Source organism: Aythya ferina, assembly GCF_964211825.1.
Source record: "Aythya ferina genome assembly, chromosome: 2".
Classification (NCBI taxonomy): Eukaryota; Metazoa; Chordata; class Aves; order Anseriformes; family Anatidae; genus Aythya; species Aythya ferina.
In genome coordinates, this window is record NC_140297.1 from 32358335 (window position 1) to 32382261 (window position 23927).

Consider the following 23927-nt stretch of genomic DNA (forward strand, 5'->3'; position numbering starts at 1 on the left):
TCTTCAACCTGGTCTAGTCGGGTTCCTTGCTCTCTGCAACATTAATAATTTTCAAACCACCAGCCTAATGACCCAGAATGGCAAGGGTGGAAGAAGCCCCAAGGATCCTATAGGTAGTGTGAAAATCAGCATCCATACAAACAGATGGACTTCATTTACACTTACATGCCAGAGGATTGGCAGCAGTGTGAACTACATGGTTCCCTTTACAGTTTGATTTCTTGCAGCACTTGTGACACCCAAGCCCAGCCCCGGCATATGATGCTGCTGATCTACTTAACAAGTAGAGGAGGGAAGAAACACACAAAAAGTGGAGTTAGGATCTGAAACTGAGGGGTAGCAGAGATATTTTATGGGAACAAGGTCATTGGGGGACATGCTCACCAGCTAGCTGTGCTGTTGGGTAACCAAATACTTAGAGTATCAATATTCCCTGGTGCTACTACTTTCAAAGAAGCATTTTTTTCTTCCCTTTTTTATCACTGTTTGGGGAAAACTGAAATAATTTTTGTTTCCTTTTTCATGTCCTTTTTTCAAAGAATATTATGACTGAGTAAAGAAGCCTGCCCCATGCTGGAAGTAGGAATCAATAGTTTAACCTGACACTGACGTGCCCTGCTGATTTTGCTCTTTTGAGCTAGTGACTGAGAGAGGTCAAAATGCAGTATGTCTTCTGTTACGTTGTCTTTCTGTCATTTTTGTGACATAAGAGTAGAGTTATCAACTGCAACATGTTTCTGTAGTCCATCTTTCAGACATCACAGGTAGAGGCTCTTGAGTGGCATGAATAAAAAGGCTCATTTTTGGCTCTTTTTACAGAATTCTGCTCATAATCAAACTGTTCAAAGGGCAGATTTGCTGTGCTATTACTATCTTTTTACAAAAAGAAAAACCAGTCTTCACTGCTTACTCAAAATGTCCTTTTGTTCCTATCTTTTTAGTTCTGTCATTGATTTTGGATTTGGGAATTAGGAAATGCTCTAAATTCTTTAGATATATCTGGTCTTGGATAACTGGCCTCATCATGATGAAAGATTCTTTTATGACTTCACTGGATTCTTGGGTTATGACCAACTTCAGTCATCTATAGATAAACACTAATCCAAATGTTATCTCATTTTGACTGATTTCCACCAATATTTTTTTAATTTACAGCACTTTCAGCAGCAAGGGTATGGATTGTTTTTTGTTTGTTTGTTTGTTTTGTTTTTTGTTTGTTTGTTTTGTGATAGAATTTTTGTTTTCTTTAAAAATGTAATTTTTAAAGTAAAAATTAGATATGTTTAATTCTGTGTGTCACAGGGGCAGTGGCCAGTACAGAAGTGAAGCAGAAACTTCAAGAGTTCCTGTTGAGTAAATCGGCAACAAAAGACTCTCCAGCAAATGGGAAGAATCATTCCATGAACCGCCACCCCAAGCTCTGGTACACGTATGTTCAGTGTTAGGCTATTTCCTTCCCATGTTGAGGTATCAACTTAAACTAGTCAGAAAGATCCTCCAGCAGGGATGCTAAGAGTTTAACTCCAGAACAAGATGAAAATTCAGCCAAGAAGTTAGCAAAAAGTTTGACCTATCTTGTTGAACTGAAGAGTACTCAGTGGCCAGTGATAATATGACAGCTGTACAGAACACAATGGTGTCAGAAATTTGTATAAACCTTTTATTTAAACTGCTTCATCTCTTGATGCCATCACGATTTTCCAATTACCCTTGATATTTTCCCAAGTCTCTTCAATTTTTGCACTTAAAACAATTTGTATTTGATCTGCTTGGATTTTGAATCAGTGACAAAACTTGTTTCTTCATGAAGAGACGGCTTCCAGTGAAGTTATTTGTATGATGTAAGTAAGTCACAAGGATTTTGAGAAGGATAGTGGTTTTTTTAACTTCTCTAACTCTGATGGATTTCAGTGTCCAAAACTACATATTCTGACAATGGCTTAGCATTGATAAGAACCTGCTTAGGCCACTGAAACAAGTGATTTTGTTGGGTCCTGTAATGCATATACTACTATTCTAAGAGTTAATTTATTTTCTTTATTTTTAACTAATTAATTCCTTACTAACTTCCTGATTACAACAGACACATTCTTTTAAGTCATTAAATAAAATAATAATAAAAATATCTGACTGCATTTCCAAAAGATTTCAACATTATCCCCAAGCTGGCCTTCAGTAGGACAAACAGAAATGCATATAGTACATTAGAATTTTTTCTAGTACTTGTTCTTTTTAAAAAGAATTACTGAAGGAGTTCCCATTTGGAGCTAATCAGAACATTGTGGTAACATGATTTAATACACAGTTACATTGTTTCTGGTGGAGATAGAATAAATAATTTCTTCCAAGTAATGTGAAAATTCTCTTGAGTAAGATTTCTGGACTAATAGTGTGAGCTTAGTTCTGAGTCTTCAGATGAGTGAGAACTAGAAGCTCTACAGAGGGATGTCTTCTGCTACACTAGGGAAAGTACTGCCTCATTTCAGTAGTGACTCTCTTTGACAGAGACATAGTATTACTGGATTAGCCACATTACATTGAAAACAAAGGGAGAGGCTCTGTAAGAGGCCAAGTAAAATGAGGTTTAGATAAATACAAAGTATGAAAGTTTCCCTCCTTTTCCCCTCTTTCCCTCTAAATAAAAATATCAACCAAAAATAAAAACCTGTCTCTAGGCCAAATGATGCAATTTCTTTGCAATTTGCTGTTTCCACATCCAGAAAGATCTGCCCACACTATTTCCTTCATTCAGCAATTGTCAGCAAGTGTTCTTCAGTTTGGAGCTTCTCTGCTGATGTGAGTGCTATGTGCTGCAGTGGTGTACTCAGAAAACTTCCAAAATGAAATTAAATGCAAGGATTTAGCTTCCCCGTCTCCTCTTGTCTAAATAGTTTGCATTTTTTTTCAACAGATAGTAGTAACTCATTATTCTTTTCTGTTTTACATACCAACAGCACCTTCCACCCTCACACACACACACATCCCACCCTGAAAATCCACCCACGTTTTGTTAGAAAAGGCTGGGTCAATACACATCTATTTGTACGTAATAAACAAGACTTAAATGGCTTGTGCTGTGCTTCAGATGGTTCATATTAAAATGCAACAATCTAAAATGGTCAATTCCCCAAACTGGTGACAGATCCTGTCTGTAGGTCAACATGACTCTTATCCGATGTGAGTTTTATAATGAGTGCAAAAAGCACATTCTTGGGAATCCCGAGGAGTTCCATAACTTACTGTAAAAGTGAAATTGGTTACATGAGCCTGTGGTTTGTGCACACTTAGAGGAACAAGAACATAAACACAGCTGAGACATGTGTACAACATGTGTAGATAGTTACTGCTGGTCACCTCAGCGACTGCTAATTTGTGACCCCTCTGTGTCTGCTGCAGGGCTGCCCACCATACCTCACTGGATCAAAGCTCTCCACCCCTGAGTGGGGCCTCGCCACCGTACAAATACACTTTACCAGGAGCACAGGATGCCAAGGATGATTTTCCACTCCGTAAAACGGGTGAGTTAGAGTAGTTTATTCGATCCTCTTACCCAGTAATTCTCCCACCCTTTATTTTAACCAGGCTATCCACCAGCAAGGCATATATTATAATCCACAAAGCCTGTTCAGGATGATACTAAGGGTAAGTTCAAAGATCCTGACTGTATCTTTACAAGGTTGGATTGACCACACGGTATCAAGAGTCAGTATTTCCCAACACTAACAGCTAGTGCAAGCTTCAGTCCTGATAAGTGTAGTTTCTAATCAAACCATCATTTCACGGATCTTTATGATATTATTTTCTTTATCTCAGTATAACTTCTGGGTTTAATAACTGTCTCTCTTTTGCATGGTAGACAAAGTTTTTCAGGACATTGTGAGGGGAATTCATGGAAAGAGGTGGAATTGGAATAATATATTTTGTGACCTTGATTGCCAAAGTTTATATGTGTATCTACATACACACACATATACATGCACACATTTGTATGTGTTTTTTACACATAGGAATGTATAATAATTTACAATAGAATGTTCATTTGAACGTTTCAGAATGTTTCAAAGGATTTAGCAAATGAACTGTTTTTCTTGACAGCAGGTGAACTGTAGACTTGTCTTTTTCTGCATCATAAAGCTAGAAGGATGATGGTGGAGTCCATGTGGCTATTGCCTCAGGTTCTTGGTGCAGTGACCGGTATCCAGGAATGCAGGGATACACTAAGAGGGGAAAAAAGAGAAAGAAAAGAAAACATTAGATCGCTTATTGCATGAGTCTGCTGTTGAGTGATATAGTTACATTCAGAGGGAAAGTCTGACCCCCTACTGTGTTAATAGCCTTTGAATGTGATTTAGCCACTGGGAGACTGAAAACTCACTGCAAAACTGGTATTGACTTGAAAAGAAGCAGCATTTGGAAGCAGTATGCATTCAGAAAGAAAACCCAGTCTGCATCTAATACTTTGGGGCAGACTCTCTAAGCTCATGTTATATCCCCAAATATTTTCAAAAGAATGACAAGCAAAATGCTAATTTATTCTGGGTGAATTATTTAATGTGATCTTTGTACAATATGTGGTAATATAACAAGATTCTATAAAAATGTGATTCAGGCAATTTGGTCACAATAAGCCCTTATATGTCTCTCTGCTTAATACTACTGTACAACATATATGTTCTGTGCCAACAGGCAATACATTTTCATTTTTTAAACAAAACAATACACTCTACATCTTTTAAATGCTGTGAATTTATCTACATGTTTTTGAAATGCAAGTTTTAATTTTTCTTCCATGTTTATATATCTTAAATGTTATGATTGATGTTTATGATGTGTCAGACTGTTGATCTGTAAAACAAAACATTTTCAAACACTGTAATAGTAAAGTTCTCGTGCAGCTGCTAATACTTTTATATCTCTGTGGGGGTTTCAAAATATTCCTTAATTCAATTCCCATTGTCTGCATAAGAGGACTATAATATAATTAAATCCAGATGTTTTCTATACGTTATTCCAAATATTTGGGCATGCAGTGCATCAGTTACAAAATTGGATAAAGGACTTGATGACTCTCTGAAAAGATATCTACAGAATAAATAGACAAATACTAATATAATCATTAGCCTAACCATTTTTATGTCATTTACATAGTGAATTTGATAAGCAAATAGAAATGTAGTGTCCAGCATATTGTATGTTAGCAAGGGTAGGTATTTGATAGCTCTCTGCAACCATGAAAGTAGCAACTGTTAAATGTCCTGTTTACAAGTTCAGTCTCTCTCTATCCTGGAGTTGTAATTCCAGCCTTCAGCAACATCCCCACAAATGTTCCAATGATTGTTCATCAGGTTGAGAGTAAAAGCAACAGGAACCAGATTGACACAAATCAAATGACCCTAAACTTATCTGAGTGGTTATAGGGCCATCCTCCAGGCAGAGGGGACATCCTGGAGCCTGTGACATCCTCATGGGACCTTACTAGACAAAGATGTCCCACGAACACTCGTATATGGACAGGCTATAAGCCTGCAGAAATCTGACCTTTGCCACAAGGGGTGAACCTCTTTTCCTTTCCTTTGGGCTATGAACACTTATTGCCACTGGCTCCTGGTAAACCCTCTATGGTGCTGAACCTGCATGAAGTCAGTGATTCATGTGAAAGTAAACCTCACATTCTTTTCAGTCTTTGGAAAGGAATATATATGTTAAGGCTTTAATCACAGTTTTGGTTTGCTTCTCTCTCTCTCTCTCTTTTTTTTTTTTTGTAAGCATAATCCAGAATATAGAGGTATCTTTCTCTTCTTCAACTTTGATGTAATGCCCTTGGAAGATAAGTCTGATTGGATTGATTGCTCTAAGATCAGATTAATGAGAAACAAAGCTGAATGATTCTTTTCTGACATCCTGATATGTTATTCACTACCAGGGGAACACTGAGTCTCACACAGGCATTGCAAATCCTCAGATTTTCTTGCTTAATTACTCAGTAATCTATTTAACCTTGGCTTAATTAGTCCTGAAGTGGCATCTCCTTATTAATCTTTTTGAAATGGATGTAGATAGGCCATGGTTAAGAGGAAAGTATTCTGTCCAGTTTTTATTCTTCTAACATCTAGATTAATAGGACACATAGGTAACTAGGGAAGAGCATAACAATCTTGCTGTCTATGTTTACAGTGAGGTACCAGGGTTAACATCCTAGTGCAGTGGCTGTGGTTACTCTGTACCTCTCATCCTTTCTTTCCAGGATGCAGCAGAACTTGTCAGCAGCAGGCTTCACAGAGCTTTGCTGCATGGAGAACTGGGGCTGTCCTAGGGGCTCGACACCAGGACATGTAGCTTTGCACAGCTGCAATCTGATGCTCTGTGCTGACAGACTTCCAAAAAGAGCAGAGCAAGGGAAGCTATTGCTTCATTGAACAGATAAATACGTTATTATGAGAAGCTACATATCTGTAGCTGAGAGCAGAATTTGGCCCAAGTAGTGTAAGAGCAAAGTTTTAAAATGCCCAGGACTTCACCATGGATACCTGTTGTAACATGTAAGTTTTCTGCAAAGCACCCAAAAGCCTGAGCAGCACATGGCTCATTAACTTTCAATGAGACTAATGTGTCTAAATTACCCAGAGAGGTTTGAAAATTCCTCCCAGCTACTGAACACTTTTGAAATTCATACTGACTGCTATAAGATCTCTAATGGGAGCTGTGCACTTTGAAAACCTGATCATTTAATATAGGGAACTTTTGATTGCTGAACTCCATCATTCAATTGTCTATCTATCTGGGAAAATATCTGCTTGAAGAGGTTTCTGTAAAGCTAGCAAAACTTTTGTTTATTTGTTTGTTTGTTTTTAACCTTTTTGAAATAAATGCAGAAATTCTGGCAAGTGGCCATAATATTTGCATTTTCTTTAATCTGTAGCATTTCATTTTCTGTATGCAAGTTTTGATGCAAACCAGCAAAGGCCAGTAAATGACAATAAAGGTTAGCTCCCTAACCAAAGATGCATGCTTTTCTAAAATGTTGCTAGTGGTAGAATTTCTGTATTTTGCCTTACATTTTGTCTCTTGGTGGAAGAAATTTCCAGGGACATCAGCATATAAACTTTTTTTTTTTTTCTTTCATGAGTTTAGTACAATCATGAATGGGAATGGGAATCACTATTTCTATTTGTTTTGGTTTTATGCCTGTCGAATCTTTCTTTGCTTATGGACCTTGTAAGCTTACATCTCGCATTTTGCTCAGGGATCTGAGGAACACTCACAATAGCACTATTTGAGATGTTTGTGGCTCACTTTCCAAAAATTGGAAGCATGCTCAATGGAAATGTAGAACTTTTTTATTTTTTATTTTTTTTTTTATTTTTAAATAGCAAATAGTACAAAGTTCTAGCTTGGAGGGGGAAAATTAGGTAATTTCATACAGGAAAGAAGAGGAGATGAAGGATTGCTTAATATCGTGATGAAAGGGAGTAAGAAGGCTGTGCTGCACAGTCATCAAGATCACTTTGTAAAAACCACGTTAGGTTAACCTGATTAGGCCGTAGAATAACAGCATAGCTGTTGTGTAATAAGAGTGAAAGATTTCTGAATGAGAACTCGGTACATGTAGGTTTTTGATTAGTTTAGTTTTGTTTTGTTTTGTTTCAAAGAAGAAATTAATTCGAATATTTCCTTACCATCATTCTTTCTGCACTTAGTGACTCAGTAATTTACTGGAGCAGTTGAAACTGGGAAGAACATGTGAAATGGTTTTCTCCTCTTCCCTTTCATGACACCAAATTTCATTTCTGTTTGCCTTTTCTAGGAAAACACTCTCCTGTGAAGTAAGAGCATATGAAAAAGCTAGATTTCTTTTGGTCTCCAGTACAAAAAAATAGGCATAGAGGATCACAAACCCTCAATTATCATGTCTGCCAAAATGAAGAAGTCAAGCTCAGTAGAGAGAGTCATTATTTTTCTCTTAGTTTATGAGCAAGCACAACAAATGGGAGAGGCACTTTCTTCATTGAAGCAGGGAAAGAAGGCAAACATGATATAATTTTCCTCATTTTATTCTTCTTTTCAGAGATGCTAAGCATTCCTGTTTCCTGCAGTCCTTGGTTTCCTTAGTTAATGAGCAGTCTTGACAAATATGGGCTAGGTGATTTGACTGAAGAAAATCACCAGCACTTACCACAGTGTAAGATACAAAAGAAGAGGTATCCTGATTGTTAGCCCTTCTTTTTTGACTTCTGTTCCCATATAATTCACTAAATTCACTATCAATAAGTTGAAAGCAACTTTCACTCATAGTTGAAGAGTGAATTTGAAGTAAACTGTTGCTAGCAGCTTCTTCTGGATTCGTATAATGGATAGACCAAAGTTGAGTTCAGCCCTTGGAAGCCAACAGTTCTAAGGAAATGTAATACTGTTGTAGCTACCGCACCGTGCTGCAGCCATCGTCCTAGGTCCCTCAGAGTTCTGTACAATGGGGGTGAGAAGCAGTACTGTGTCACTCTGGCTTGAGTGGCAGGGAAAATATTCTGAGATAGCTTAAAACAAAATACAGATGAATGCTAGGGTAGGTTGAATGACACTGTCAGAGAATACAGAGCTTGCATTGGTGTGCTTTGGTATGCCTGCCAAGGCCTGCACCAGGATTCAACAGGAGTCATCTCTATTATGATTCCCATAAAGACCATCACCGTCTTTCCATTAGCACAAGTTAGTTCCTCTAGGATACTTCATTTAACACTTAGTTTTAATTGCAGGAAAACAAGGTATTGCACATTGGTGATTATTCTTACTCAATTTCAAGATGGCCTGGATAAAGATTTTTCATTCTGTTTTTGTTTTAGCACAAATCCTGCTACTTGTATATATGTCACCTTCTCCCTTGATATTAATTGCTCTGTTGTGCTAAATTCTGAATTTTCTTGATGGCTTATCTAATTATATAGTCCTGCTCTAAATGCTGTCCAAATTCTTTTGCTGCTCAATGGGCAGCCAAAATTGAATTGCAAAGTTCTCCATTATGTGTTTACCTAAAGGTTTTCTTACACAAACTATGTATGTTTTCAGAAACACTTTATAAATCAGCATTAACAAGTAGCTTGCATAATGTTTTTGGTAAGTAGGTAATCCAATACTAGACACCTTTTTTACTTTTGAACCTAATGGAAACATAGCTTAAATAAAAAAGCAGTCCTAAAATACGAAGGATTTTAAGAGTACAGTGTCCATTGAAAATGAAGTGGAATGATTTTAATGGTATTTGAAAGTCTATTCCTTCTGGATAAATAAGTTACAAAATATTATACATAAAATTTGAAGCACTTTGTTCCACACAAATCAAACAGGACTGTTTGCTACTGACTTCAAAGTTTTTTTTCTTCTACTGTGTCTAGGACAGGGACAATTGAAAACTTTCAGAAAAATAAACAAGAACATCTAAAAGATGGCAAAAAGAGAAACAGAGAGAGAAGCAAAAAGTGGAAATCACATGGTATCATATCATCCAAAATAGAATACGTTGGTTAGTAAAGATTGCACTTCTCCAAACTCCTGCAAAACATAGTTTCACTGAAAAATCTGTTCAAACCCACAATTCTAATTAAAGGTTTTAGCTGCCAAATAACATGTTCTGGCTAAAGCCAAGTAAGTATTACAGAGCCATTCATGAACAACGGCATAAGCTTTGTACTTTGCTTTTGATTTTCTCATGGGAAAGTAATATAAATGAGAGTGATACCTCCCTGTTGGCTTTAACTGTTAGAAATGCAAAGCATGCTGAAATTGTACATAATTCTCTTCCAAAGGAAAGGAAATAGCATTTCAATGGTTTTCCTCAGTGTCTCGTTGAGTTATGGTGGTGCACAATTATTCCTGTTAAATTACTCTACCAGATGGAAGGTTACATTGTATATTTAGCTAATTAAGTTGTAGGGGACTGGAATTATATCCCAGAGCATAAAGAACTTATCTAAAAGTAAACTTGTTTTAATGCAGTTTCATTGTTAAGGTGCAATATCAATGTCTAATTAAGATTTTAAACAGGTGGGTTTTTTTTTGGAGACATGGTTTCACAAAGTCAGCTTTGCTTGCAGAAGCTAGACAAACATGCTTTTAAACTCCAGACAACTTTTGGGCCAAATTTAGCTTCATTTGTCTTCAGTGTAGTTGTGCCTTCCTACCTTTGAGCTGAATGTGGCCAGAGTTTTCATCTGTTAGGAAAACAATATGCACTGCCTTTTGGTGCTGTCATTATCTTGGCATCCAGTACTGTTGTAGCAGAGTCCCTCTGCTGATACTCTGCTCTGCCTTTGGACAACCCTTAAGAGTATGCTTCAGCAATCTAGTCCTGTCCCACTCTTATCTATGGATGAAATTGGTGTCCTCTGAAAATACATGTAGGGGAGAAGATGATGGGGCTTAATCAGGAATTTCTGAAGGCTGACAAAATATTACATTACACTCTCTATCTGCTATCACTGAGCTATCACTGATGGATATTTTCATAGATTTAAGTCCGTGGGATTTAATCACCCTATTAACTTTTTTTTTTTTTTTTTTTTTTTTTTTTAAATGGGGCCTGGGGAACAACTTAGTAGTGAACATAATTATTTTATAAGAAATACATCATTCATCTAGTATCTAGGGGTCAAACTGTGGTCCTGTAAAAGTCTGGACTGTTACACTTAGAGGATTATTTCTGACACTTCTTCACTGGAGAAAGTAATTTTTCCTTCGGAAGAATTAGAGGTTTGATCCTCAGAGGAGGATTTAGGATGAAGAGTGCAATTTGCAATATTTGCAGGTGTATATGGTCAGAAGTGGAGGCAAGAATAATCAACTGGATTTGATAATCCCAATAATCAAGACCGAACCAGCAGGACTGCTGATCATACATAACTAAATCTGGGTGTTCAAATGAGCTAAATGCTAAATGGCTAAATGCATCCAGCTCTAATTCCTACACCTAACTCAATAAAGCATTACTAGAAAGATAATTCTTGTTTGTATGGATAATGAAACAGCAATTTTCTGTTTCCATAAATACTACAGTGAATAAGAAGGAAAAGTTAGATATTCAAAATGGCTTCAGGGTATATTGCATTTTTGAACCTTCTTTAGGAAATCAATGAAAAATTGCTAATCTCGTTAAATTGGCTTCCTTAGCCTGAAGAGAGCTGAAGAGTCAAGAGATCCCCTCTAATCTAATTAGCTGTTTTACCATGTGTTTCACTGAAGCTGTTTTTTTATTTGGGGAATGGATATTTAACTTAGTCTGAATAAATAAAGTGTTCTACCTTTTACAAAAGTAAAATAAAGCAAAGGACTAAAGGGTTTCACATATGACCAACATTCCCCTTAAAGCAAATGGTTGTACAGGAAACAGTTTCTGTATAGGCTGAAAACACATTAGGTGATGCAAGCCAGAAAAACAAAGTGTCTCCGTCCTATACCTCTGTATCTGGTGCACTTGCGGTTGGGACCACCCAGCGGTCAGGTCCATGTAGCTCTTGGAAGAGCTTTAGAGAGGTTATGTAAATGGCTTTTTGTCTCATGAATCTAATTTAAAGCTCTTTCAGAAATGTGTTTTTAAATGACCAGAATTTAGAAGCCATTGAGTCTAGAAAACTATACTACAGACTGGTATCTCACAATCCACTCCTAGAGAAGAATGCCCTATGTGTTTATTGTCTGGTATTGTTTTGTACTGGAATGTGGCTTCCTACAGCAAAAGTCAGTCGGTCATGTAGAAAACAAAAAGTCACTGCTCATCTTGCCTATGTCTAATATATTCAGCCATGTGGAGGTGGTTGAAACAGTCTGTGGCTGCCTACGGGAAGTCAGAGCACATGTCTGAAACTCCATGCAGAACAGAGAACATTTACATGTCTGCTAGAATCACGTGGTGCAGGGGAAAGGCTGGGAGACCATCAGGGCCCTCAGAAGGACAAACTCATTCACAGCTCTCCACAGAGCAGCTAGGGAAGCTGGAAGCAATTTTGGTCCCTCACCTGTGTTCTCTCCCTCTCCAGCTTTCTGTCTGAAATTGCTTGCATTCATAGTTTTGGTGATGAAGCCCAGACTATCTCCTCATTTAGCCTTTCTGATGTCATGAAAAGTTTCTTGTGCCTTTCACAGTGCCTATATCACTGATGGGGAAACTGAGAAATTTCTCGCTAACCCGCTGCTCTCAGACTAAGATCTTAGGAACTTAGATATGCCTCTTTGGCTGTTCTTGCTGCAGTAGTGAAGGGGATTTGACTTCTTCCTTGATCTCCAGGCCCTGGCACAGCACAGAAAGGCAGGCTGCTTTGTTATTGGTGTATATTACCATGGTGAAGGGGAACCCATAGTATGAACAAGGAACCCATTCTGTTATGCAGTGAACCCACAAAATAAAGATACTTTCACAGTATGTTTTCTCCCATTCTGCTCCTCCTGCTTAAAAGGAAATCACCACAGAGATCTCAAATTTATTTCATTATTCACATTCAGCATCTTCTAGAAAATTCTCATTTGTCTCAGTGCTAGAAAGAATCTTGACAAAGGTTAAGCCACTGGTATGCTGGCAATGCCAGTCATCATGCTAACCAGTATCATCTCATTATTTTCTCTTGTACCTCCAAAGATCTATACCCATACACAATCCTTTTTTTTTTCTTCTGTAATTTACACTTTAAGTTTTCTCAGGCACAGACTTGTCATGGTTGTGTGTTGTAAAGTACATAATGTTCATCTGTGCATGGGTCTCTAACAGAATAGCATAAAAGAGGAGAGGGGAGGGGAGAGGAAAGGGAAAGGGGAAAGGAAAGATTTCTTGACAGTATTCCTTTACTGGCACTTGGTAGATATAAGGCAGGAAAAAGCCAGGGATAACTTCTGCATGAAGTATAGCACAGAATATATTTGAATCAATTTAATATATGACCCTTCACACCTTAAAAATGATAACTAAAGATACAGAGAATACCAGTGAAGAGCTAGAATTACTTCAAAATCATGAAGTATTTGTTTCATAGTTGTTTCTGTTGACTTAAATACTTTAGAGAAGTCAGTGTTATTGTTTCCAAATGATCTTAGTGATAACAGTTGGAGCCTGGGCAATAGGGAACAATTCATCTTTCTCAAGTAAAATGGGAATTTTGACGCTGCTTGTGCTGTGGTTGAACTCTTTGTAGCCAAATTTAGTATCATTTACCTCAACTGCCCCACAGCTTTTTCAAGCCAGCCTACCAGCTAAGAAAAGGAAATGCTTTCACTTTAGAGCTTTTGGAAGCCTGGACAAAAGCTCACTTTCTGTTCTTCAGGTTTCCTATATATGGCTTTCAACTAAGATGAGGACCTGCTCACTATACACCCTCTCCCATCCCCCATTTCCTGCCTGGGTTCATTAAATGCTGATTTGAAGTTGGCACACGCTTTTCTGATACAAAAGTAGTACTGTGTTCCTGGAACCATCAGAAAGTAGCATGTTATTATCTTTCACATTCCCTTCATATATATATGTACTCTCCCCAAGCACAGAAAGGATTTTTATTGCTTGTTCTTAAATATGTGTGTGTTGTGTTTATTTAATTAAGCAAACAAACAAAAAACAACAACAACAAAAAATACAATGGTGAAGCAAAGCCCCGTTAAAAAAGAAAACCTCAGCTTGTCTGGGAGCACCCTAGCCCCAGGCTGTATTCTTTAATGCTAGTATCTGCAAATTGCTAATATTAAGCAAAGTGCAGTATATGACATAATGACTATACTGAATCATTTTCATATCTCTCATGCTTGTGTTTCAGTATCATGTTACTCAGGAGATAATAGTTTTCTTTCACCTGAGCAATGATGGTTGTTGTAATTAAATTAGTATGTGGCCATACAGGAGCCTGTATATTTTCCATTTTAACAAAACAGTTAAAATGGAAATACTTATTTTCTGCTATTTCAAGCCACCATAAAAAATGACAAAAATCATGAAGATGCTATCTTTCATCTTCACCTAGGAAGAATTATCAAAATTATTAGTTCTGTAGATATAACTACAAGTCATGCATGACAAGGAGTTAGGTAATTGATTCTTGTATTGCCTATATCTTCTGTTGTTGTTTGATACTTTCTGTATCTTTCATAGCTGTTGTCCACTTGAAGTCATTTAAAGAGAAATATCGATTCATTATTACTAGCACTAAAAAGAGATGTTAAGCCATGTAATAGTAAAGAAACTCTGAACAAGCCATATTACTGTCACATCTTATTATTCCAAATTGTGCTACAGAGTTGCATAAACTAAGTCGTTCTCAGGCTTGTCTTTCTTGAAATCCACATGAGTGAATCACTCAAATGGATATCAGCTGATTTCCATCAAGTCCATGAGATGGGCTTTGGCAACCCTCAGAGAAAATCACTGTATTGTTTTGTTTGCTTTCCTACAAAACACTCTCAATTAATATATTTTTCCTTTCCCAAAGTGGGAACAAATTATTAGTTGTCCCAAAATGCTAAATGTAGTAGAAGTGCAAAGATTTGCAGAGTGAAGAGGTTAGGCTAATAATGGCCAATTAGACCTACATCAGATGTATGCTGGCTTTTAGCAGGATTTTAGATAAGTGGCCCAATCTATTGGCCTATGGCCATAGAAGGTACAGCCCTGTTTTCCCCACCTGCCCCGCTCCCAGCTGTGTGCTCCCATTTTTCTCTCATCTCTGGCGTTCTGTCTTCTTGGTTTTCTACCACTGTAGTGGCAGAAATCTAACCCAACAAACCCCACTGCCTTCAGCACCTCTAGCACTTCATAGAGGTCCTATTACCACATAAAGTCATAGACTTCATGAAGGGCTTTTCAATGATTTTGTGGTATTAATGGAGGGGGAAAAAAAAAAAAGTTAATTCTTTAGGGCTTAAGGGCTTGTATCTCCCTGAGGAAGCTGTTCTGTGGCAAACTGGTGAGTAAAGTTTAAGCCTCAGAAGTTATTTGGTGCTGGCTCCCCTTGTGACACTCCTGTTCTACACTGAGAATGCCTTTGGGTGATGAACATAGTCAGCTTTGACAATGGATTAATTAAACTGAGCAAAGGTGCTAATACGTGCAGTAGAAATGCACATGGGGTGGCTAATGCAAGTAAGTTATTTTAAACAGTTCCCTCTGAAGACCAGTTCTAAGAACTATGAGTTCAAGTATCAAACCAAATAGTCATTTAAAACATAAGTCAGTTTAATTATTATTATTCAGCATTCACAACTAAGTCTTTCCAAGTGCCTTGCAAATATTAGGGGAACAATTAAATTAAAAAAATGTTTAAAATACACTTTTAAAATTTGTTTTTAAAATGTTTTTTAATTTTTTTAAATATATATTTTTTCACTTCACTCACTTGTTTGCATTTCAGATTTAAAAGGATTAGTCATTTAGAAATAATCTCATGTATAAGCTTTGGGCTAGTATATGTATACATGTATACACATATGTGTATCTTTATATTTTTTATCCATAGCTATATTCTTGAGGCTTAAAATACTTAATTTTGTGTTTTTAGCAATCATCAGAGAGTTGACAATTATAGATGTGTTATTACAGTAGGATGTAGGAACACACTGAAGCACATAGGATTGCTGTAGTGATCGGTACCCATTGCAGCCAGCAATAGCTTGCTTCAGCTTCAGTAGGGCATGATGGTCTAGTCGTCTCTACGTGCATACACCAAGCCAATGGCCCAGCCACTGACAGATATCAAGAACCCAATTTCCAGTTCTACACTTTGTCCAGACATTCTCAAATTGGTTAAATATACTGAGCACACTGAAATCTGAATACTTATTGCCAGCCCTTGAGTCCTAGCTGGTACTGTCTTAGCAGCTGGCAGTTTCTCATGGGAGACTGGCTCCCATTTGAAGCACACAATCCTTAACCCTTAGCTTTGTCTTGGAAGGTCTATTGTATAATTTAAAAGTCACTCTTCATACATTTTCACTTTAAGATTGGTTATTTCCACTTTAAAATAATATGTCATATTTCATACAAAGTCTGTCTTCTCAGCTGCCTCATAAATTCAGACACTGAGAACAAAGTCTGCTTCCTCTTATTCCTATTATTGATTGGGATGCAGAATTATGATGGGAGTGTGGTAAAAACACAAAGGCAATCACCATGAAACATTCATGTGTGAGTGGATTACCTCCCCAGTAAATGTTGCAGAGGGTTTGTATATTACTCTGGCATGGATATAGAAATATTTTCTAAATATTAAGACTGTGGAATAGTACAAATGAAAATAACCATAAGTGCAAGTGGGGTCAGCACCTTTTCTTAAAATGTCATCATACTTGGATGAGACCTGTGATGAAAGCATGTAGTGTAAACTTAGCCCACTGTTATATTTTCAGTTTAATACCAAATGGTGTCTTAGCAAACAAGTCTCTGGTACAAGAACCATTGGTCTTAATTATGGTAGTAACAGATAAAATCAAGATTTCTTGTTAATGTTTTTATTATTAAAGATTTCCATGATTTTTCTAGCCTATGTATCTTTGTCTGAAATGTATTCAATTCATAAGATATTTAAAGGGAGAGCTGGCCAAGAGTGACAGAGTATCTGGTGAAGGGAGCAAGTGGCTGTGGGAACTGCAGGTCACAGCAGCACTCTGGCAGAGGTGCAGTTCCTTTTGGTCCCACATGAACATTTCTCATGTCCTCATCACTGAGGGAATGAGCGGGACAGCAGGAAACAAACTCATGATCTTACATGCTGGGCAAGGATTGGAATTAGAAGCATACGTTTGAGTTTTAGGTCCCAGTTGACTGGTGGCTTGCAAACATGATGCCTATCTACAAGAAGGGCCTGAGGGCAGACCCGGGGAACTATAGGCCTGTCAGTTTGACCTCAGTGCTAGGGAAGCTCATGGAGCAGATTATCTTGAGTGTCATCACGCGGCACTTGCAGGGCAAGCAGGCGATCAGGCCCAGTCAGCATGGGTTTATGAAAGACAGGTCCTGCTTAACGAACCTGATCTCCTTCTATGACAAAGCGACGCGCTGGGTGGATGAGGGAAAGGCTGTGGATGTGGTCTACCTTGACTTCAGCAAGGCTTTTGACACTGTTTCCCACAGCATTCTCCTCTAGAAACTGTCTGCTTGTGGCTTGGACTGGCGTACGCTTCGTTGGGTTAGAAACTGGCTGGATATCCGGGCCCAAAGAGTCATGGTGAATGGAGTCAAATCCATTTGGATTTGGAATCCAGTTGGAGGCCAGTCACTAGTGGCATTCCCCAGGGCTTGGTGCTGGGGCTGGTCCTCTTTAATATCTTCATCAATAATCTGGACGAGGGCATTGAGTGCACCCTCAGTAAGTTTGCAGATGACACCAAGTTAGGTGCGTGTGTCAATCTGCTCGAGGGTAGGAAGGCTCTGCAGGAGGATCTGGATAGGCTGGACCGATGGGCTGAGGTCAACTGTATGAAGTTCAACAAGGCCAAGTGCCGGGTCCTGCACCTGGGGCGCAATAACCCCAAGCAGAGCTACAGACTGGGAGAGGATTGGTTGGAAAGCTGCCAGGTGGAGAAGGACCTGGGAATATTGGTTGATAGTTGGCTGAATATGAGCCAGCAGTGTGCTCAGGTGGCCAAGAAGGCCAACAGCATCCTGGCTTGCATAAGAAGCAGCATGGCCAGCAGGTCTAGGGAAGTGATTGTCCCCCTGTACTCGTCTCTGATGAGGCCGCACCTCGGGTACTGTGTTCAGTTTTGGGCCCCTCGCTACAAGAAGGACATCAAGGTGCTTGAGCGAGTCCAGAGAAGGGCGACAAAGCTGGTGAGGGGTATGGAGAACAAGTCCTACGAGGAGTGGCTGAGGGAGCTGGGCTTGTTCAGCCTGGAGAAAAGGAGGCTCAGGGGCAACCTTATTGCTCTCTAAAGATACCTTAAAGGAGGCTGTAGCGAGGTGAGGGTTTGTCTATTCTCCCATGTGCCTGGGGACAGGACGAGGGGGAATGGGCTGAGGTTGCGCCAGGGGAGTTTTAGGTTGGATGTTAGGAAGAACTTCCTTACTGAGAGGGTTGTGAGGCATTGGAACGGGCTGCCCAGGGAAGTGGTGGAGTCACCATCCCTGAAGGTCTTTAAAAGACGTTTAGATGTAGAGCTTAGCAATATGGTTTAGTGGGGACTGTTAGTGTTAGGTCAGAGGTTGGACTTGATGATCTTGAGGTCTCTTCCAACCTAGAAGTTCTGTGATTCTGTGAGTTCCTGTCCCAGAATGACAAGTGGTAAAATGTTGAATTGAGTGAAGATTTCATTTATTTAGTTTTTCTGCTAACTCCTGCTCCTTCTTTGGGGCTGAATTTATGTTGGTGCATAGGAGAGAGAACTGATTCCAGTTTCAGCTCTCTTTGTTTTGAGATACTGCTTAGCCAAGCCTCAGTTCCAGAAGGGGAAACACAAACAAAGTCTATTCCACAATTATCTTTCACTAGCTCTTAGCAGTCTGTTTGATAGAGGGTTTACTTATAAGAACAGATAAATGAGTACATGAAACATCATGCTAAAAATATCACAAAATAAGAAGCATAGCTGAACTTCATCTCTGGTCTCAGCATGTAAAGACTGTGTCCATTTGGGAAACAAAGGTGGAACCTGCCCAAGGTGCATTAAATGTAATCCTAGGTTTTCTGGGAAGCAATCCTACTTCTTCATTTTCAGACCGTATGCTTTTCTGTGTAAATGTTCCTAGGACACTGTAATAAATCTAGTTGTTTGGTGTGTTACTGAGAAAACATTGAAGATCTGGGCCTAAAATTGCTGACCAAGAAATGTTCTGCCAGCAAGTCTTGTCATAATTTATATTTCTAACAGAAATCAAAAGGCAGCAGTGGAGGTTTCTTTCTATTTCTGTCATCAGGCCATAATCCAATTATAATGTTCCAAGTTCCAAGGTGTATTTCCATCCAAGTTTTCACCTTCAAGAGAGATTAAAATGGTGTAGAACACAAGTTTCAGTCATCTCTAATTAATACTAATGATATTAATGATAATTAATGGGTAACTTTAGAGTTGAAATGGAATGAGAAAAAAAGTAATGGCTAGTTCTTTAGGGAGGAAAAGAAGTTAATTCAATGTGTTATAATTAAAATTATTTTCTGCCTCTTTCAGCATATCCACTGAAATATTTTGCTTTAATAGCTTAGTGTCTGTGCCTTAAATTCATGAATATATGAGGAATCAAAAATGTTTAGAGGCAGAAAAGAGAAGAAATCAGAATTTACTGCATAAACTACATGTTAAATACAGGCTTTATTTTATTTTATTTTATTTTATTTTATTTTATTTTATTTTATTTTATTTTATTTTATTTTATTTTATTTTATTTTATTTTATTTTATTTTATTTTATTTTATTTTATTTTATTTTATTTTATTTTATTTTATTTTATATTTAATTGTTATTTTGCTTTAATGTTAAGGATGTTAAAGAAATGACATAAAAATACAATTCTCTCCTCTCTTCTCTGCTGTTGTCTCATAGGCAGGTGGGAAATAGAGGCATTCTCATCAATACATGTTTATTTTGAACTTGTTTTGGAAGAGAGGACTAGGGGTGGGCAAAATGGAGGTGAAGTTGAAAGTGGTAACAATACTGGAATTCAAACCTTTTTGGCCTCTTTCCTCTCTTTCTGAGCCTTCAGCCTGAGATGGAGTTGTATGAGGATCAGCAGAATGACTGGAGATAATGGGCAGTAAAATCTCTGCCTCTGAGCTCTCCTTGGACCAGATGAGGTCCTATAGGGAATGCCAATGGTGTCTGGGTAAAGTAATAATTTGTTTTATAATCATTCATTTTCTTCTCTTCATCTGCAGCCTCAGAGCCCAATTTGAAGGTACGTTCAAGGTTAAAACAAAAGGTGACGGAAAGGAGAAGCAGTCCTTTACTCAGGAGAAAGGATGGAAACGTTGTCAGTTCATTCAAGAAGCGACTCTTTGAGGTGACAGGTAATGTCAGAATAGAGAAATTATGTCATAACTGTGACTGCTTGTAGGCATATATAAAATACTCCTAAAAGTGGTTTATTGGAATTTAAATTGTTTACTAAACAAAAGTATGCATCGTCTTTTTTTTTTTTTCTTTTAATCTTTCCTGCTGCTGACAAGAAAAGCATATTAAAGAAATTGCTATGTATGAATAACTTGTAATCTTCAGCTTTCTACCACTTACTAAAAAGACATTGTCCATTTGAAAGCCATCCTTTCCAGCCAGTTTGGAAAACAGTGCTTGGGAAACAGGTAGAACAAATAATCGGTAAACTGTTGATGGTATGGGATATTAAATGAGAAAACAATAGCATCTTCCCCTAATTTGTGTCTTCTGTACATGGAGAGCATTTGGAGTTTTGCATGTCCCACTTCTTGTCTCCTGTGGAAAATGTAGATGCTACTAGCAGGCACAAACACACCTGTCTGATGTTACTTAGGTTAATCACAGACCATTTTGGAATCTTGTGTTTGGTCCTATCCTGCTGGTTTCTCTTGCTTGAAAATGTCAATCAGTTCATTTTGATGTAAGGGCTCACTAAGCTATTTTTTCAGTAGCACAAGTTGAAATGTTTAAATACTGAGTGACGTATTTTTGGCCACAGCTGATAGTATTCTTGGTAATTGAAAGGAAACTTTTAGCGTGTAAAGATACAGGATTCTGAATATAAAGGGATAGAGGGAAAAAAAGCAAAATAAAAATTTGTCATCAAGTAGTATTTCTTTCAATATTTTTCCTACCCTTGACAGTGGATGCCAAGGCTTTCTTTCACCTGTTTGACATTATAGAGTCATAACTTCGTAACATATATTATTTTGCAGAATTGCACCCCAGCTGCTAAACAGTCTAAAATTCTCTCATTTTGGTGCTCAGGACTAGAATGAGTCAAGACCTTAATTGTTGATTTGAAAGAGAAGAACATTTGAGGTTTCTTACTTTGACTTCACATTAGTATTTGGTACCTTCATGGCTTGTTCAAGTGTTACTACAATCAGGCTGTATGCTTATACAATGAAATGTTTCTGAACTGTCAAACGTGACTTAATTCATTTAGTATATCAGAATTATGACACAACAAGAAGGAAGTATAAAGCATAATGAATGAATTCACTTCGATGTCCTCATAAATGAAATTCTTATTCATTAGAATTTTTACAACTAATGTACTATTTCCATTTGCTGATGCTGTTATGAGCTTCTTGATCTCCACTACCTTATAATGAAAGGTGATTTTAGATGATTTCTTTATATTTTGTACACTTGCAAGAAAAGTATAAAGTAAAATGTTTTACCCAGAATATTCTTTTCCTGCAGCCACTGACAAAACAGAAACCTGGAGGGAAAAAAAAAAAAAGTATTCTCTTTCTGGATCTGACAATAATTCTCAGCATTACAGATTGTAATTGTAATTAACAATATCTGTTATATGACACTTTTTACCTTTCATAAACAGAGCTTCCCTGATGCAGCATTTGCCTGAAGCTTTTTTCTCCTTTTTAAAATTCTTTTAACTAAAAGTAGCCCTTTATTTATATAAAAGAACTATTATAATTATTCAAAAACTGAGAAAAGAAAAAAAGTTTCTACTGCTCTATGAAAAGTAGTGAGAAAACAGGGAAAGAACTTTACCTTACCAGCTACTGTAGCTTGGTACTGATTCACTTCAGTAAATTGAAATCAGCTTTAGCAAGAAACAGCAACAGGTCCAAGAAACTACCAGGAAATCTCCTGTTACTTTTGGTCAAAATGAGGATGTATTTTTGCAAGTTAACTGAGAAAGAGCAAAGAAGCAAAGAAGTGGCCATAGAATATTTACTGCCACACTTAGTTGTTCATTATTTTAACTTCCTGAAGATTTGCATTTGAAGGTTATCACCTGAAATAGCCTTATCTCTACTAATGCCACATTCTTTCATCTTTATCCTTGTTGTTCCCATGTGCAGAACTTTCATTTATATCAGTATAGGATTAGAATGACTGAATGCAGCAACACACAATTAGACTCTTCCCCGTTATCTTTAAAAGAACTTGGGAAATATTAAATCAAGATAACATATAGCCTTTAAAATGCCATTTTAAGATTATTGTATGTGGTAAATATTCCTTCGTATTTGTACTAAAGATGCAGTGAAAGTGGTGTATATTCTGTCATTATTACTTGCATATGTAAAAATTTGGCTACAACAGCACCCTTTTTAAATACTAAGGGGATGGCAGTAGGCCTCATGAATTGATGGTATGTTATCATGACCTTTGCAAGCCTACTATCTCTGTCATTTTGATCTCTTACAGAAGCAGGACTCAATTAAAAATAAAATACTTTATTTCCTTTTCACTCTTTACAAGTTCTGTGTGTCTATCCTTGCCTGATACTGAGCATCATACCATCTTTGTGAAAATGATTAAATAATTAAATTCACCCTTTGTAAAGCAGACGGGTCAGAAAGAGAAAGACCAAGAGTATTTTTCCTTGTTAGCACTGTAAAAGGACAAACAAAGGAAAAGGAGAGTGAGTTAAAAAACTTTAGTGTAAGTAAATAGCCCATTCATAATTGGTAGATATTTTTCAACAGCAAAAGAAAACACCCTGTGCCATTAAGTGTATCCAGTTAATTGAAGTGTTGTGTTTTTTGGTGTGAACCATGAATTCATGTATGCTTCATCTGTTTTCCAGAATCCTCAGTCAGTAGCAGCTCCCCTGGATCAGGTCCCAGTTCCCCAAGCAATGGTCCGACCAGCAGTATAACAGAAAGTGAAAGCTCAGTTTTGCCATCTAGCATTCAAGCTGAGGTAAGACTCTTTCTCTTTATTGGGTAGTTGACTGCTCAGATGGCAAGGTTGAAGAGATTTGAAACTCCAGTTTGATGATACATCCAAGCAAAATAATTGCAGAAGCTATAATCATCAGAGATACTAGGACACTGCAGGCTTACAGGAGAGTATGTTTTATATGAGATATGTGTTCAGAAAGGAGGCCAGCAAATAAAGAGACTCTTCGGTAACAGAAGCCTAAACAAAAGCAGCTGTGATGCTACCAAAGAAGTTGGAGAAGGCTATGGAAGGAATTAGGAAGCATCTGTGTTGCAGAATATTAGGAAAGATATTGGGGAGCAAGGGGATGAAGAACTAATGAGGTAACAACAGTTGAACATGAGATGAACAATCACTGCAGTGTTTACAGTGTCACTGCAGCCCTCTTCCTGGATGAGGCAAAAAAGCAATGCTTTACCTGTTTTCAGGATCTCATATTGCTGTGGGTGGGAGGAAATCTGGCTTACCTTCTGGGATAATTTGAAGAAGTGCACAGTGGTGAATGCTAATGAAGAACTTTCACATGTGAAAGACTGACTTCATCATTGCTGACTCTAACACGTAAGAGATAAGGCAATCCGAGGTTCAGATGCTGTTGAAGTAGATTTGTTTAGGTACAGTATCAGTGTTAAGTGACTAAGTCTTTTTTCACATCTGCCTTTGCTGTACCTCAGTTTCTTTATCTGTTCAGTGCTTACCAATGTAACTGATTTGCTAGGAGTCTTTGACACTTCTTTTGTGAAGCTAGATTGTACATGGAAGGAATCTTAACTACTCATTATTGTGTTTCATACTTACGTGCCTATAACGACAGGAATGCAGATGGTAAATCAGTTGTGATAAACCTCATTTACCGTAGACATCAGGCCTAAGTCATGCTTTCCATGGCAATATTGTAAAGGGACAATAAATTAATACAACTAAGAGAGAAAGAAATTCAGAAACATCCTGTGTCCAGTGCCCCTACATATAGCAATTCTTGCTTTGGTGGTAAAATTTTCTATTAATCATTGGTTTATACAATGTGTTAGAAAAAATTGCATAAGAAAACGTGATTTAACAGAGTTTTAGCTAATGGAGCTATTTCTCCAGGTCAGTGGCAGGACACTCACCTCAAAAAA

The 23927-nt window shown here is 37.7% G+C and overlaps 1 protein-coding gene across 14 annotated transcripts in view; it reads left to right on the forward strand.

Moving 5' to 3' along the window:
* The window catches only part of HDAC9 (histone deacetylase 9), a 290614-nt gene that overhangs the window by 247443 nt on the left and 19244 nt on the right, over positions 1-23927 (forward strand). For 12 of the 14 annotated variants that reach the window (XM_084510992.1, XM_084510989.1, XM_084510991.1 and 9 more), the window contains 4 exons: positions 1303-1429; positions 3397-3518; positions 19824-19955; positions 22670-22785. In XM_084510992.1, the coding sequence (XP_084367118.1) occupies positions 1303-1429; positions 3397-3518; positions 19824-19955; positions 22670-22785 (497 nt within the window). The remainder of the gene's footprint in view (positions 1-1302; positions 1430-3396; positions 3519-19823; positions 19956-22669; positions 22786-23927) is intronic. The other 2 variants (XM_084510980.1, XM_084510986.1) reach the window with 1 other exon arrangement.